The 13,248-nt window shown below is 39.5% G+C and overlaps 1 protein-coding gene across 2 annotated transcripts in view; it reads left to right on the forward strand.

The window, feature by feature from the left end:
* The first annotated feature begins 488 nt into the window (after positions 1-488).
* The window catches only part of LOC107667532 (U5 small nuclear ribonucleoprotein 200 kDa helicase-like), a 24,494-nt gene continuing 11,734 nt past the window's right edge, over positions 489-13,248 (forward strand). The window contains exons 1-28 of one of the 2 annotated variants that reach the window (XM_016459211.1): positions 489-554; positions 1,039-1,260; positions 1,600-1,763; positions 1,850-2,021; positions 3,911-4,103; positions 4,179-4,234; positions 4,320-4,415; positions 4,778-4,930; positions 5,017-5,116; positions 5,234-5,370; positions 5,482-5,559; positions 5,671-5,844; positions 6,469-6,606; positions 6,783-6,938; positions 8,155-8,325; positions 8,408-8,601; positions 8,712-8,835; positions 9,066-9,215; positions 9,798-9,908; positions 10,002-10,133; positions 10,222-10,410; positions 10,724-10,921; positions 11,134-11,286; positions 11,381-11,461; positions 11,545-11,628; positions 11,747-11,853; positions 11,949-12,067; positions 12,173-12,327. In XM_016459211.1, the coding sequence (XP_016314697.1) occupies positions 1,216-1,260; positions 1,600-1,763; positions 1,850-2,021; positions 3,911-4,103; positions 4,179-4,234; positions 4,320-4,415; positions 4,778-4,930; positions 5,017-5,116; positions 5,234-5,370; positions 5,482-5,559; positions 5,671-5,844; positions 6,469-6,606; positions 6,783-6,938; positions 8,155-8,325; positions 8,408-8,601; positions 8,712-8,835; positions 9,066-9,215; positions 9,798-9,908; positions 10,002-10,133; positions 10,222-10,410; positions 10,724-10,921; positions 11,134-11,286; positions 11,381-11,461; positions 11,545-11,628; positions 11,747-11,853; positions 11,949-12,067; positions 12,173-12,327 (3,630 nt within the window). In that variant the 5' untranslated portion in view covers positions 489-554; positions 1,039-1,215. Of the gene's footprint in view, positions 555-966; positions 1,261-1,599; positions 1,764-1,849; positions 2,022-3,910; positions 4,104-4,178; positions 4,235-4,319; positions 4,416-4,777; positions 4,931-5,016; positions 5,117-5,233; positions 5,371-5,481; positions 5,560-5,670; positions 5,845-6,468; positions 6,607-6,782; positions 6,939-8,154; positions 8,326-8,407; positions 8,602-8,711; positions 8,836-9,065; positions 9,216-9,797; positions 9,909-10,001; positions 10,134-10,221; positions 10,411-10,723; positions 10,922-11,133; positions 11,287-11,380; positions 11,462-11,544; positions 11,629-11,746; positions 11,854-11,948; positions 12,068-12,172; positions 12,328-13,248 lie in introns of those variants that run through there. The other variant, XM_016459210.1, reaches the window with a different exon arrangement.

Raw genomic sequence — 13,248 nt, forward strand, 5'->3', positions numbered from 1 at the left:
GTACATTCACTCCCCCCACCTACAATCCCTGCCGGTACGAGACTCGAACCCACAACCTTTGGGTTACGAGTCCGACTCGCTAACCATTAGGCCACGACTTCCCCTAGTAGACAGATAATGTACATTTCTTGTAGAATGTCCCATCTATGCTTAACACATCCCTTAATAAAGAATATTAAACAATGTTTTAAGAACAATTTCTGTAGCGTTTATCATTTACAAAAATATACGTTTATTTTTTTCCATTCTTTAATACAAATTTGCTCCACCTCTGGGCAGTTGTGGGGGGGATCTGTGGATATTGTGCCTTCCGAGACGTTTCACGTTTTAGTACCTCAGACAGGCTTATAATGTTGCCTTTTTAACAAAATCTGTTACAAACAATTCTAAGCGTCTCAAATAAATGCCATTCCTATCCAAAGGAGGGCAGCATCACGCACTGCACCGAGGAGCCTGCGAACCCGGAAGCGGAAATAACATTTGCGTTTTGAAACAGTAGTGCATGTTTCAGGCGTATGGTGCAGTTTCGGAGATAAAGAAAAGAGTTTCAAAGTGTGTTATTATTGTGGTGTCTAACCATTAGGCCACGACTTCCCCTAGTAGACAGATAATGTACATTTCTGGTAGAATGTCCCATCTATGCTTAACACATCCCTTAATAATGAATATTAAACAATGTTTTAAGAACAATTTCTGTAGCGTTTATCATTTACAAAAATATACGTTTATTTTTTTCCATTCTTTAATACAAATTTGCTCCAGCTCTGGGCAGTTGTGGGGGGGAACTGTGGATATTGTGCCTTCCGAGACGTTTCACGTTTTAGTACCTCAGACAGGCTTATAATGTTGCCTTTTTAACAAAATCTGTTACAAACAATTCTAAGCGTCTCAAATAAATGCCATTCCTATCCAAAGGAGGGCAGCATCACGCACTGCACCGAGGAGCCTGCGAACCCGGAAGCGGAAATAACATTTGCGTTTTGAAACAGTAGTGCATGTTTCAGGCGTATGGTGCAGTTTCGGAGATAAAGAAAAGAGTTTCAAAGTGTGTTATTATTGTGGTGTGCACACTAAGCTAGTTTTTGTATAACTAGGAACATACATGAGTGCGGTGTAGTTTATTTAGCCGTAACGTTATGTCTCTCCGCTAGCACCGGCTGTGCTGGTTGATAAAGAATATTTTTATTTTAAGCGCATTTACAGTGATAAGAAGTCATGGCGGATGTTACTGCACGTAGTTTGCAGTATGAATACAAAGCGGTAAGAGTCTTATAAGATTTGTTATATCCTTTATTGGACGAATTTGATATGTTATGAAGCTAAATCTTATTTAGGGCGCTGAAGCGGTGTGTTTTGGTGTGCGCGTGCTTGTACACACTGTTTTAAAAACCTATTGAGCTGACTAGATAGCATTTTTGGACAACAAATTTCTAGTAAATGCTTAATTTACTTTTGAATTAAGTAGTCTTTTAGCAGAATGTAAGCGCATAAAGCACGATCGGCCTTGTGATGTTTACAAATGCCGTCTAGGTAGGCTGCTCGCTAGGATTTGAAACACAGCCGTTGAACCCATCGTAAGTTTTTGTGTTTTCTCCGCAGAACTCCAACTTGGTGTTGCAAGCGGACAGATCTCTGATCGACCGCACCCGCAGAGATGAGCCCACCGGAGAGGTGCTGTCTCTGGTCGGCAAACTGGAGGGAACTAAAATGGGAGACAGGAGTCAGAGAACCAAACCTCAGATGCTGGAAGAGAGGAGAGCAAAGTGAGTCTGATCAGAAAAGGATATTGTTTACTTGGGTTCATTCATTGTGTCATAGTCTTTGAATCTTGTTTCATTGTATGATGCAGGAGAAGAAAGAGAGACGAAGACAGACATGACATAAACAAGATGAAGGGCTTCACACTGCTGTCTGAGGGGATTGATGAGATGGTGGGCATCGTATACAAGCCCAAGACCAAAGAGACAAGAGAAACATATGAAATTCTCCTCAGCTTCATTCAGGCAGCCCTTGGAGATCAGGTAAGATCACTGCACCTGTTTACATGTGATATGTATATAATTTTTAACTTTTAATTTTATTGGGAGATTTACCGTTTTCATGTTAGGGATGATAACCAATAAAAATATTCTGCCAATATAAAAAGTCTACACTGTTTTGTCTTGAAATAAATTAAAATGATGCACCAAAAACACAGGAATTGTGAGTTTCTGCTACTGATTCCTATAGAGAAAAATCACTTCCTGTCCTCCAGCTGCATTTCAGGGGTCATGAGTGACGTCATGTGCAAACAACCTATTGAAGTGACAGTTAAAATATTTAGAATAATTTTCAAATAAATGCTGTTCTTTTGAACTTTCTGTTCATCAAATAACATTAAACTATCACTTTCCACAAAATGTTCATCAGCACAGCTGTTTTTGACATTGATAATAAGGAATGTTTTTTTGAGTACCAAAGAAGCAAATTAGATTGATTTCTGAAGGATTATGTGACACTAAAGATTGGAGGAATGGCTGCTTAAAATTCAGCTTTAGCATCACAGGAATAAATTACTTTTTAAAATAGTTATTTTAAATTGTAATATTTTACAGTACTACAGTATTATAGATCAAATAAATGAGCATTGTTGAGCGTAAGAGTTATTTAAAAAAAACATTAGAAAACCTTATCGACCCGAAACTTTTAAACTGTATGTTTTTTAACGATTTTATTTATACTGGGTGGGTGTAAACAGAACCATTGTGTAGTATGTTGTCACTGGTAATCATTGTTTCAACATGTTATGGCGTTGTGAATCCACAAAAACATTCTCTTTGTCAGTTTGCTGTTAAAGAACAATTCATTGTCTGATAAATGTGGGGTAATGTTTATAGGCATGAAAACAGTGGATTAAATTAGGTTAAAGGTGACATATCATGAAAATCTGACTTTTCCAGGTTTTAAGTGCTATAAACAGGTCCCCGGTGCATCTACCAACCAAGGAAATGTGAAAAAGATGAACCCAATCACTTTGTTTTGGTAAGCCTTTTTCTGCAAGCGTCTGAGAAAACGAGCGCGTCTGATTTCGCTCCCTTGGTGACGTGGCAAGGGGATCTCATTATAATATTACCGCCCCTTAATCTGTAAGTTTCCACCCACGGCGCTGTCATTTGATTTCGCAAGCGACAATGGTGTACCAGCTCTAATGCCATGGCGAAAGTTTGAGCAAAACATGCTAACTGTTCTGTCTTTGGCTGCACATACGAGCACAGAACACTATTTAGAGTCCCAGCCTCAGAGGAGACAAGAGAGCAGTGCATTTATTGATTTTATTTAGGCTACTGTATAATGCTGCTGCCACACAGATCTAAAATAAACATGCAATTTATTTCCCAGCTGTTTACCTTCACAGACATAACCGACTGTTTTTGTAACTCGTGTGTTTTTAATATAAACTTGTGTGTGAATGAGAACTTAGTTTAGTACTCACATGCTGTGACAGCAGCTTTCTGTCCGTGTGCTTCGGATGTGTGTGCTTAGAAAACCTTATATCTGAAGTTTAAACTCATATGGTTTAAAACGCACGATTTCAGCGCGATAAACATGATAATCAGAACCAAAACAGATGTTTTTAGCAGATACGAGCTGTAAAGGCGCAGCCCTATTCTGGAAAAGGGGGCGGGGAGCAGCAGCTAATTTGCATTTAAAGACACAGGCCTGAAAAACAGCTTGTTTCTGCTTCCACTCAAAATAGGCATTTTCAAAATTATATAATAAAAATGATCTGTGGAGTATTTTGAGCTGAAACTTCACAGACACATTCTGGGGACACCAGAGACTTATATTACATATTTACAAAAAGGGGCATAATATGTCACCTTTAAAGTGTCACATCATAAATTGCTGCTCTTTTTTTCTATCCTTTAAGCCAAGGGATATCCTTTGTGGAGCTGCAGACGAGGTGTTGGCTGTGCTGAAGAATGACAAGATGAGAGACAAAGAGAGGAGGAGGGAGGTGGAGCAGTTGCTGGGGCCTGCGGACGACACACGCTACCACGTCCTGGTCAACCTGGGCAAGAAGATCTCTGACTATGGTGGAGACAAAGAGCTTCAAAATATTGGTAAATAATTTAGGTCCAATCTGAGTCTTCTCATCATGATGTTCAGCTAGGTCACACCTCTCTTCTCTTTTGCAGATGATAACATTGATGAAACCTATGGAGTCAATGTTCAGTTTGAGTCTGATGAAGAGGTGAGCTTCTACATGCTGGTTGTTGGTGGTCTGATTGTTTTTTTAGTTCTTGAGTTGACACCAGCATGTATTTGTTTATGTGTAGGAGGGCGACGAGGACCAGTACGGAGAGGTTCGGGATGAAGGCTCTGATGACAGCGAGGGAGAGGAGGCAGATGAGAGCAGCACCCTGACTGCTAATGTAAGTCACATGTCCCAAGTGTTTCTGCACACCTGGTCATAGAACACTGGTTCTCAACCAGGAGTCTGGGACCTATTAGGGCCAAATTCCAGGGTAGTTTCAGTTATTTTTAAAATTATTTAAAGTTAATCTATTTTAATTTAGTATTTAGTTTTAATTTATTTTTAATTAAAATGTACAACATGAATCTGATCTCATATTTTGAGTTTATTTTATTACAGCTGAAGTGCAATAGGGGCATATTAGCTTACATAAGAGGGTTTTAGAATATTGCTTCAACAAAAGGGGGATTTGGAGTTGAAAATGGTTGAGAACCACTGACAGAGTCAAAAATCCAGCCTAACATGTTCTTGTCTCTTTAGCTGGGAAACACAGGCGATGTAATGATGACCAAAAAGAAGGCTCTTCACCCCCGAGACATTGATGCCTTCTGGCTTCAGCGACAGCTCAGCCGTTTCTACAATGATGCCATCGTGTCTCAGAAGAAAGCAGATGAGGTCTTGGAAATCCTTAAGGTAGGGATTTCTCAAATTCTTGGAGACTGAGAGATTTGTATGTGTATGTCTTCCTGTGTGGCTGATTCATTCCTGTCTTTGGTTAGACTGCCAGTGATGACAGAGATTGTGAGAACCAGTTGGTGCTGCTTTTGGGCTTCAACACATTTGACTTCATTAAGGTCCTCCGCCAGCACAGGCGAATGAGTAAGTAGATCACAATAGTCAGGACTGTGATTTCTGAGATTATGTTTCTAATACTGGAAGTGTGAGCAGTTTACAAGATTTTAAAAAGCATTGTTCTTTTTTTCTTGTCATATCCAGTCCTGTACTGCACCATGTTGGCCAGTGCCCAAAGTGAGGCTGAGAAGGAGAAAATCGTGAATAAAATGGAAGCTGATCAGGATCTTTCCAAAGTTCTTTACCAGCTGCAGGAGACTGAGAAAGAGGACATCATCAGGGTCAGAACCTCCCCCTCCTTATTTAGTCGGTTTAGTTGAGAGAGTTTGAGATTTTACCTGTTTAAAGAAGGATAACCTTTTATAAGCTTATGATCTTTTGTTTCTTTGCAGGAGGAGCGATCTCGCCGGGAGAGAGTAAGAAAGTCTCGTGTGGATGATCTGGAGTCTATGGACATTGATCATGGAGAGGTAAATGACATTTTTTTAAAAGCTACATCTACTACTTCAAGCACTTTTTAATTTGACCGCCCCAGTGTTCATGTGACTGGCTTATATTTTTGCTGTGTTCTTTGTCTCTAGGCTGTGACCTCGAGGCAACTACTAGATCTGGAAGACCTGGCCTTCTCTCAGGGCAGTCACTTCATGGCCAATAAGCGTTGTCAGCTGCCTGACGGCTCCTTCCGCAAACAGAGGAAGGGTTACGAGGAGGTCCATGTGCCCGGTCTCAAACCCAAAACCTTTGGTGATGATGAGGTATTTTCCTCTATTTTGTGATGCATTTTCTTAAATTATTATTATTGTTTCTGGTTGTTTGGTTATTACCTCAAATTACCACACAAGAATACACAGCTGTTCAAAAGTTTGAGGAGGATAAGATTTTTAATGTTTTTGAGAAAAATCAGTTTTTCCTTCAGTTAAAATGGTTAACTATTGTCTTTTTTAATATATTTGAGTAATTTATTCTTGTGATGGCAAAGCTGAATTTTCAACAGCCATTACTGCAGTCATGAATGTCACGTGATCCTTCAGAAATCATTCTAATATGCTGATTTGCTGCTCAAGAAACATTTCTTATCCATGTTAAAACAGTTGTACTGCTTAGTATTTTGTGGAAACCGTGATTCATTTTTCAGGATTCTTTGATGAATAGAAAGAACAGCATTTATTTGAATATTTTATAAATAATATAATGTCACTTTTGATCAATTTAATGCATATTTGCTGAATAAGTGTTAATTTCTTTCAAAATATATTTTTTTCAGTGATCCCAAACATTTGAACACTAGTGCAAATAGCAATGTATTATGAATTACTGGTTTATTGCATCTGTGTAATTTCACTAGTGTCTCACAAGGATTCTCTCATTTTCTCTCTCAGACATTGGTGGCTATTGAGAAGCTGCCCAAATATGCCCAAGCTGGATTCGAAGGATTGAAAACCTTGAATCGCATACAGAGTAAACTCTTCAAAACCACATTGGAGACAGATGAAAACCTGCTGGTTTGCGCTCCAACGGTTAGTCTGCCGATAAAGGCGCAACTGTCCAGGCGCTGGCTAAAAATGAAAATCTCCATTAAAATCACAATGTGCCAAATATGATGCACCATAGACCTTAACTTGAATTAGCTTTAAGATTTTTACCCTAAAGGAGACTCAGACTTTTGTTTTCCATCTTTTCCTTTGACCTGTAGGGTGCTGGCAAAACGAATGTTGCTCTCATGGCAATGCTCAGAGAGATCGGAAAGCATATCAACATGGATGGCACCATCAATGTTGATGATTTTAAAATCATCTACATCGCTCCCATGCGCTCACTAGTACAGGAGATGGTGGGCAGCTTTGGCAAGGTAAGACTGCATTATGCTTTTCCCCATCATTTCCTGTAATTTAGTATCCTTCAAATGAGTAGCTATAAATAGAATTACATTTAACATTTACATATAGGGTTGTGACGGTGAGGAAATTTTCCCACCGGTTAATCTACGTGTGACAACAACAATAATATCGGTATCACTGTGGGGGCAGGGGCGTTTCCTCTTTTCCTCGCTTTTAAATAGCGTGCAAAAGCGGCGTGTGCATTTTACTTTCACTTTCAAATAGCGGCAATTCGGCGTAAAGCAATTGTTCGTTTTTAGTTTGTTTGAATTTTCCCTATTTTCCTTTGCTTTTAAATAGCTTAAAAGCACCGTGCACATTTTACTTTCACTTTCGAATTAGCGGCAATTCGGCTTCAATTGCTTGAATGCAACAACAAAAAAGTCAAACTCACTTTAGCCTATATATAAAACATAGAACTTTTATTAACAAAACGAATAAAAATACACCATGCTATAGGGCAGGCTATGCCTAATATAAAATAACAAATAACTTACATAAAGTTTAAATAGGTAGCCTATACAAAACTGGAAATAAGTAAATGTATATAATATATGACCTGTATATATATGTAATAAATGTAGAAAGTTTATTAGCAAAACGAATAAGAAAGCTTGGAGGCACGGCATACACCTTGATGTCAAATAAAAGAAATAAATTACACAAAGTTTAAATAAAGTAAAAATCAGCAAACACTGTGGAACCAATTAAATAAGAAACTAATGTTTTAAAAAAACTTCCAAAATCACCTTAGATAAATGGCAAAAGTCAACAGGCTTTTCAAAATTCAAAATACTGCCAAACAGGTGCTTTTGCATTTCGTTTCGAAACTAAATCATCCGCCATCGTCTTGTCTGTCTCACCCCACTCTTCTTGTCAGTCAGCTCGACTCACTCTCCTCATTGGATAAATGAAATCTGATCTGTGATGCGACTGTCGTTCGGCACGCTTCATTGAGCAGCCAAGTTCAGTTTTTAATTGTAGTGTCTGTTCTTTTACTGAACTAAATTATTTTTCTTACTATAAAAAAATCTAAACGACTGTGGGGGTCGGTGCAGCGGTGGGCAAGGGACGTAGCCGGTGTTGTGGCTTAACAACGGTATCACCGTCTAGCGCGGCAAGCCTAATTTATACTTGTTTAAAATTGTGAAAGTATTGTCTCTAAAACATTTGTTGCTCTGTCTGCAGCGCTTGGCTAGTTATGGCATCACTGTTTCTGAGCTGACCGGAGACCATCAGCTGTGTAAAGAGGAAATAAACGCCACCCAAATTATCGTGTGCACCCCAGAGAAATGGGACATCATCACCCGGAAAGGAGGAGAACGCACATATACGCAGCTTGTGCGCCTTATCATTATTGTAAGTAATCTAGAATACTCAGATTCCCTTTTTAAAAGTTTTTCTTTCATGTTTTTCGAATTTAACATGTTCTGTCATATAGGATGAGATCCACTTGCTGCATGATGACCGTGGCCCAGTTCTGGAGTCCTTGATTGCTCGAACCATCCGCAATGTGGAGCTGACACAGGAAGACGTGAGGCTCATCGGCCTCAGTGCCACACTGCCCAACTATGAGGATGTGGCAACCTGCCTTCGTGTGGATCCATCCAAGGGACTCTTCTATTTTGACAACAGGTGAGAAATGGACTGCTGTGGTGAAATAGTGTTTTGCAACAATATGTGGATAACATTAAATAAGTTTTTGGTAAAATAAAATATGTATGTTGGATGTTTTTCTTTTTTAGTTTCCGGCCCGTGCCTCTGGAGCAAACTTATGTAGGAATTACAGAGAAGAAGGCTATCAAGCGCTTCCAGATTATGAATGAGATCGTCTATGAGAAGATCATGGAACATGCTGGAAAGAATCAGGTGAAACTGAACACAATAACTACAGTAGTCAACATTTGAAGTGGATCAAAAAGGTTAATCAAAGTTGTCCTAAGACAAGAGTGCATTTTGGTTTTAGGACAACTTTGATGAAAGGTTTTGATCCACTTCAAATGTTGACTAGTGTAACTAACTAGTTCTTTATCAAATGTATCCTACCATTTTTTCAGTCACCCTTCTGTTTCCTGATCATTTATTTTCCTTTTTCCTAGGTGTTGGTGTTTGTGCACTCGAGAAAGGAGACCGGAAAGACGGCGCGTGCGATCAGGGACATGTGTTTGGAGAAGGACACACTGGGGTTGTTCCTGAGAGAGGGTTCGGCCTCCACTGAGGTCCTGAGGACTGAAGCCGAGCAGTGCAAGGTTAGCTCACAACTAACACAAAAGTGTTGCACTCAGATACAACCTCAAACTGATGTACACTTAAAACAAGACCTACATAGAATCTGAAAATTTCATTCCACAAAGAAATATGCATATGTTTTTTAAACATTTTGGCTTATGTATCGTCTTACTAAACCGAATATGACAATAAACTATTATAGTCTAAATTAATTATAATTGCATAAATTATAACTTGTAATATAAATGTATAAATTGTAGCGATTTTATGACTGCAAAAATAAATTATAATTAACTATAATTTAAATAATAAATTATTTTATTATTAAATAATTGATAATAAATTAATTACAGAAATAATGGCAATAATTTCAAGACATTTTCAAAGATTCCCCTTGTCTGCTATTGTTTAATAAACATTTAATCCCAACCCAAACTCACACCATTGTTCGAGCTGTGATTATGTCCAACATTTCACCAAATTTATTTTGTAGATTTTTTTTTTCTCTGAAATTAGTATTATTAAATGGCCCCAGCTTCATGGTCTGGACACACATTTATTGTATACTGATTTTGTTTACCATTTGTTTTCTTTGTTGAGAGAACCTGGAGCTGAAGGATCTATTGCCATATGGTTTTGCTATTCACCATGCTGGAATGACCAGAGTGGACAGAACGTTGGTAGAGGATCTGTTTGCTGACCGTCACATTCAGGTTAGTTTGTAACATTCAGCAATGTCAAGAACGTTTTTGATTATTTCTTGTTCTAAAACGGAGAGCATTGAACCGTGAATGTGTGTTTTGTAGGTATTGGTGTCTACAGCCACTCTGGCCTGGGGTGTGAACTTGCCAGCGCACACTGTCATCATCAAAGGCACACAGGTGTACAGTCCAGAGAAAGGCAGATGGACAGAGCTGGGAGCCTTGGATATCCTACAGGTCAGTAGTATTTCTACACATATTTTGTACTGTGAGTTAAATGGACCACAAGTAATGACTTGACTCTCACTCAACCTTTGTGATGCAGATGCTGGGTCGTGCTGGCAGGCCGCAGTATGACTCTAAGGGAGAGGGTATTCTGATCACTTCCCATGGAGAGCTGCAGTATTACCTGTCCCTGCTCAATCAGCAGCTGCCCATCGAGAGCCAGATGGTGGCCAAACTACCCGACATGCTCAATGCTGAGATAGTGTTGGGCAATGTGCAGAATGCCAAGGTGAAGTATAAATGTATTTGCAAAAGTTCATTAGTCAGCAATTTTTAATATTTTTATTGGTAAACCATTATGAACTTTTGCAAGTTTAGGTTAATTTAGGTTAAAAAGTGTAATTATGTGAGGGACATGTTTCTAAAATACAAAATATATTATATTGTGAAATGAATTTAAAATGTAATAAAGACCATTTAATTTTTTCAAAATTAAAAAGAACTTTTATATTATAATTTTATATATATTTATAGTATTGCACATGCCTATTATTAGTATTCCTCTGTAAGCATCTGTTGCTCTGTTTTGTTGCTGTTTTCAGGATGCTGTAAATTGGCTGGGTTACACATACCTTTATGTTCGGTTGTTGCGGAACCCCACTCTATATGGTGTCTCCCATGACGACCGCAGCAGTGACCCCCTGCTAGAGCGACGAAGGATGGACCTAGTGCACACAGCAGCCACCGTCTTGGAGAAGAACAACTTGGTCAAATATGACAAGAGATCTGGCAGCTTTCAGGTACACACAGTTTGCCATATTAACCTACTTTTCTAAGCAGCTGTGGGAATGTCTAGATTATTTATATGCACAATCAATTCTGAGAGTGTACCGGCTTGAAATACCCAACCCAGCGTAATGGGATTTCAGCATGGCTGCCTGAACGCATTGATTAACTTTTAAATGCCAGCAACAGATGTTGTTTAAATGATATTTAATTTGTTCTGTTGTAGGTGACAGACCTGGGCCGCATTGCCAGTCATTTCTACATCACCCACGAGTCCATAATGACTTACAACCAGCTGCTGAAGCCTACACTGAGTGAGATCGAGCTCTTCAGGGTGTTCTCGCTCTCCTCTGAGTTCAGAAACATCACCGTCAGAGAGGTATGTGCCTTATCTAATTAAACCAGCTGAAACATTGGAACAAATCTCTACCGTCAGGATCTAAGCTACATGGTTGTAATGTTCTGATTGACAGGAAGAAAAACTGGAGCTTCAGAAACTGCTTGAGAGAGTCCCTATTCCAGTGAAGGAAAGCATTGAAGAACCCAGTGCAAAGGTAAATGCATTTTATAATGTCAAATACAGATATGCAGTCTTATGATTGTCTCTCTTAAATTGAGTGTTATATCTGTTTCTCAGATTAATGTGCTGCTGCAGGCATATATCTCTCAGCTCAAACTGGAGGGCTTTGCTCTCATGGCTGACATGGTCTATGTGACGCAGGTCAGTGGCATCATCCTATCTTATGTAAAGCACTAATTGAGCAACCTTTAGTTGAATCTCTTCAAAATCAGAGAATATGCATACATTTTCTGTATTCATGTTCTGTTTGATTCTACAGAGTGCTGGCAGACTGATGAGGGCCATCTTTGAGATTGTCCTGAGCAGAGGCTGGGCCCAACTCACCGACAAGACTTTGAACCTTTGTAAGATGATTGACAAAAGGATGTAAGCTGTCATGATGCTGCTGGTTTTTGCCACTTGTACAATGTATTATTTATTATCCAATGTGATGTTCATGCTGTTGGGTTTTTTCCTTCAAGGTGGCAGTCGATGTCTCCCTTGCGTCAGTTCCGCAAGCTTCCAGAGGAGGTCATCAAAAAGATTGAGAAGAAGAACTTTCCCTTCGAGCGCCTCTATGATCTGAACCACAATGAAATTGGTGAGTAGTGGTTATGAATACATTGTGCAAGTCAAGTATTGTCTTTATGTGCCAGTATCTATAAAAGTGGCATTTTATGTAATTGTCACATGATCACTCTTTCAGGTGAGTTGATCCGCATGCCAAAGATGGGGAAGACCATTCATAAGTACGTCCATCAGTTCCCAAAGCTGGACCTGGCAGTTCATCTGCAGCCCATCACACGCTCCACTCTGAAAGTGGAGCTCACCATCACTCCAGATTTCCAGTGGGATGACAAGGTCAGTCTTAAAAAACAGGGTGGCCGCGGGTCCTTAAAAAGTCTTAAATAAAGTTTTCCTAAAATAAGGCCTTAAAAAGTCTTAAAATGTCTTAAATTCAGATTCAGTAGGTCTTAAATATTTTTGGTCACATTACCACAAACATTTCTCCAGTCTGATGGACCTAGTGAGTGTCCATCAAGAGCCGTCCATCATTTTTCCCCTGCTGTAGTTACCTCAGAGAGAATTGCGGTTACAGAATACAGTCGAACACCAGCTCGCTGTCCAGCCTCCGAATTACTTTAAATGGGTTAATGCAAGTTTACTGAAAAATGGCTTGAGAATTGTACTTGCCCGACAGGACTAATAGCCTGATTAAAACTTAAGTGACAAAAAATAATCACGCATCAAAACGCGCGAATGATTCTTCTGATTTTATTACATTTAGCTTAAACAGCGATTGATAATGGATAGTGTATTTCTATTATCAATGTCGCTGTAACAACGTTCGTAGTCACGGGAAGGAGGAGGCGGGAACCGGCGAACGTTCAAAGGAAACTTTAATAATAAAATAAACACAAAATAGCGCGACAGCCCCTCGCGGACGACTGTCGCGCACAAACAGAACCAAAACACAAAATAAAGTCCATGCCTGGTCCTCTCTCGTCTTTCACTGTCGTAACTCCTCCTTTTATCCTTCCGGAGCTCCTCCGTGGGACTCGAGACCAGTGAGTGGTGCAGGTGTCGCTCATTATCAATTACTCCACCGGCCTCGCTCCGTTCCCACGGCTCTCGGCCCCGCCCCCACTCATCACAGTCGTGCTGTTGAGGCTCGTGCTGCCTGTCTCTGTGAGAGACTTTCATGGAGAAATCAAATCAAATGAGCGTAATGACACACATAAAGAAACTCACAGAACAAACGTTCTGAGGTAAAAATTCAAA

The sequence above is a fragment of the Sinocyclocheilus anshuiensis genome, unplaced genomic scaffold (genome assembly GCF_001515605.1).
Source record: "Sinocyclocheilus anshuiensis isolate Anshui unplaced genomic scaffold, SAMN03320099.WGS_v1.1 scaffold1132, whole genome shotgun sequence".
Taxonomy (NCBI): Eukaryota; Metazoa; Chordata; class Actinopteri; order Cypriniformes; family Cyprinidae; genus Sinocyclocheilus; species Sinocyclocheilus anshuiensis.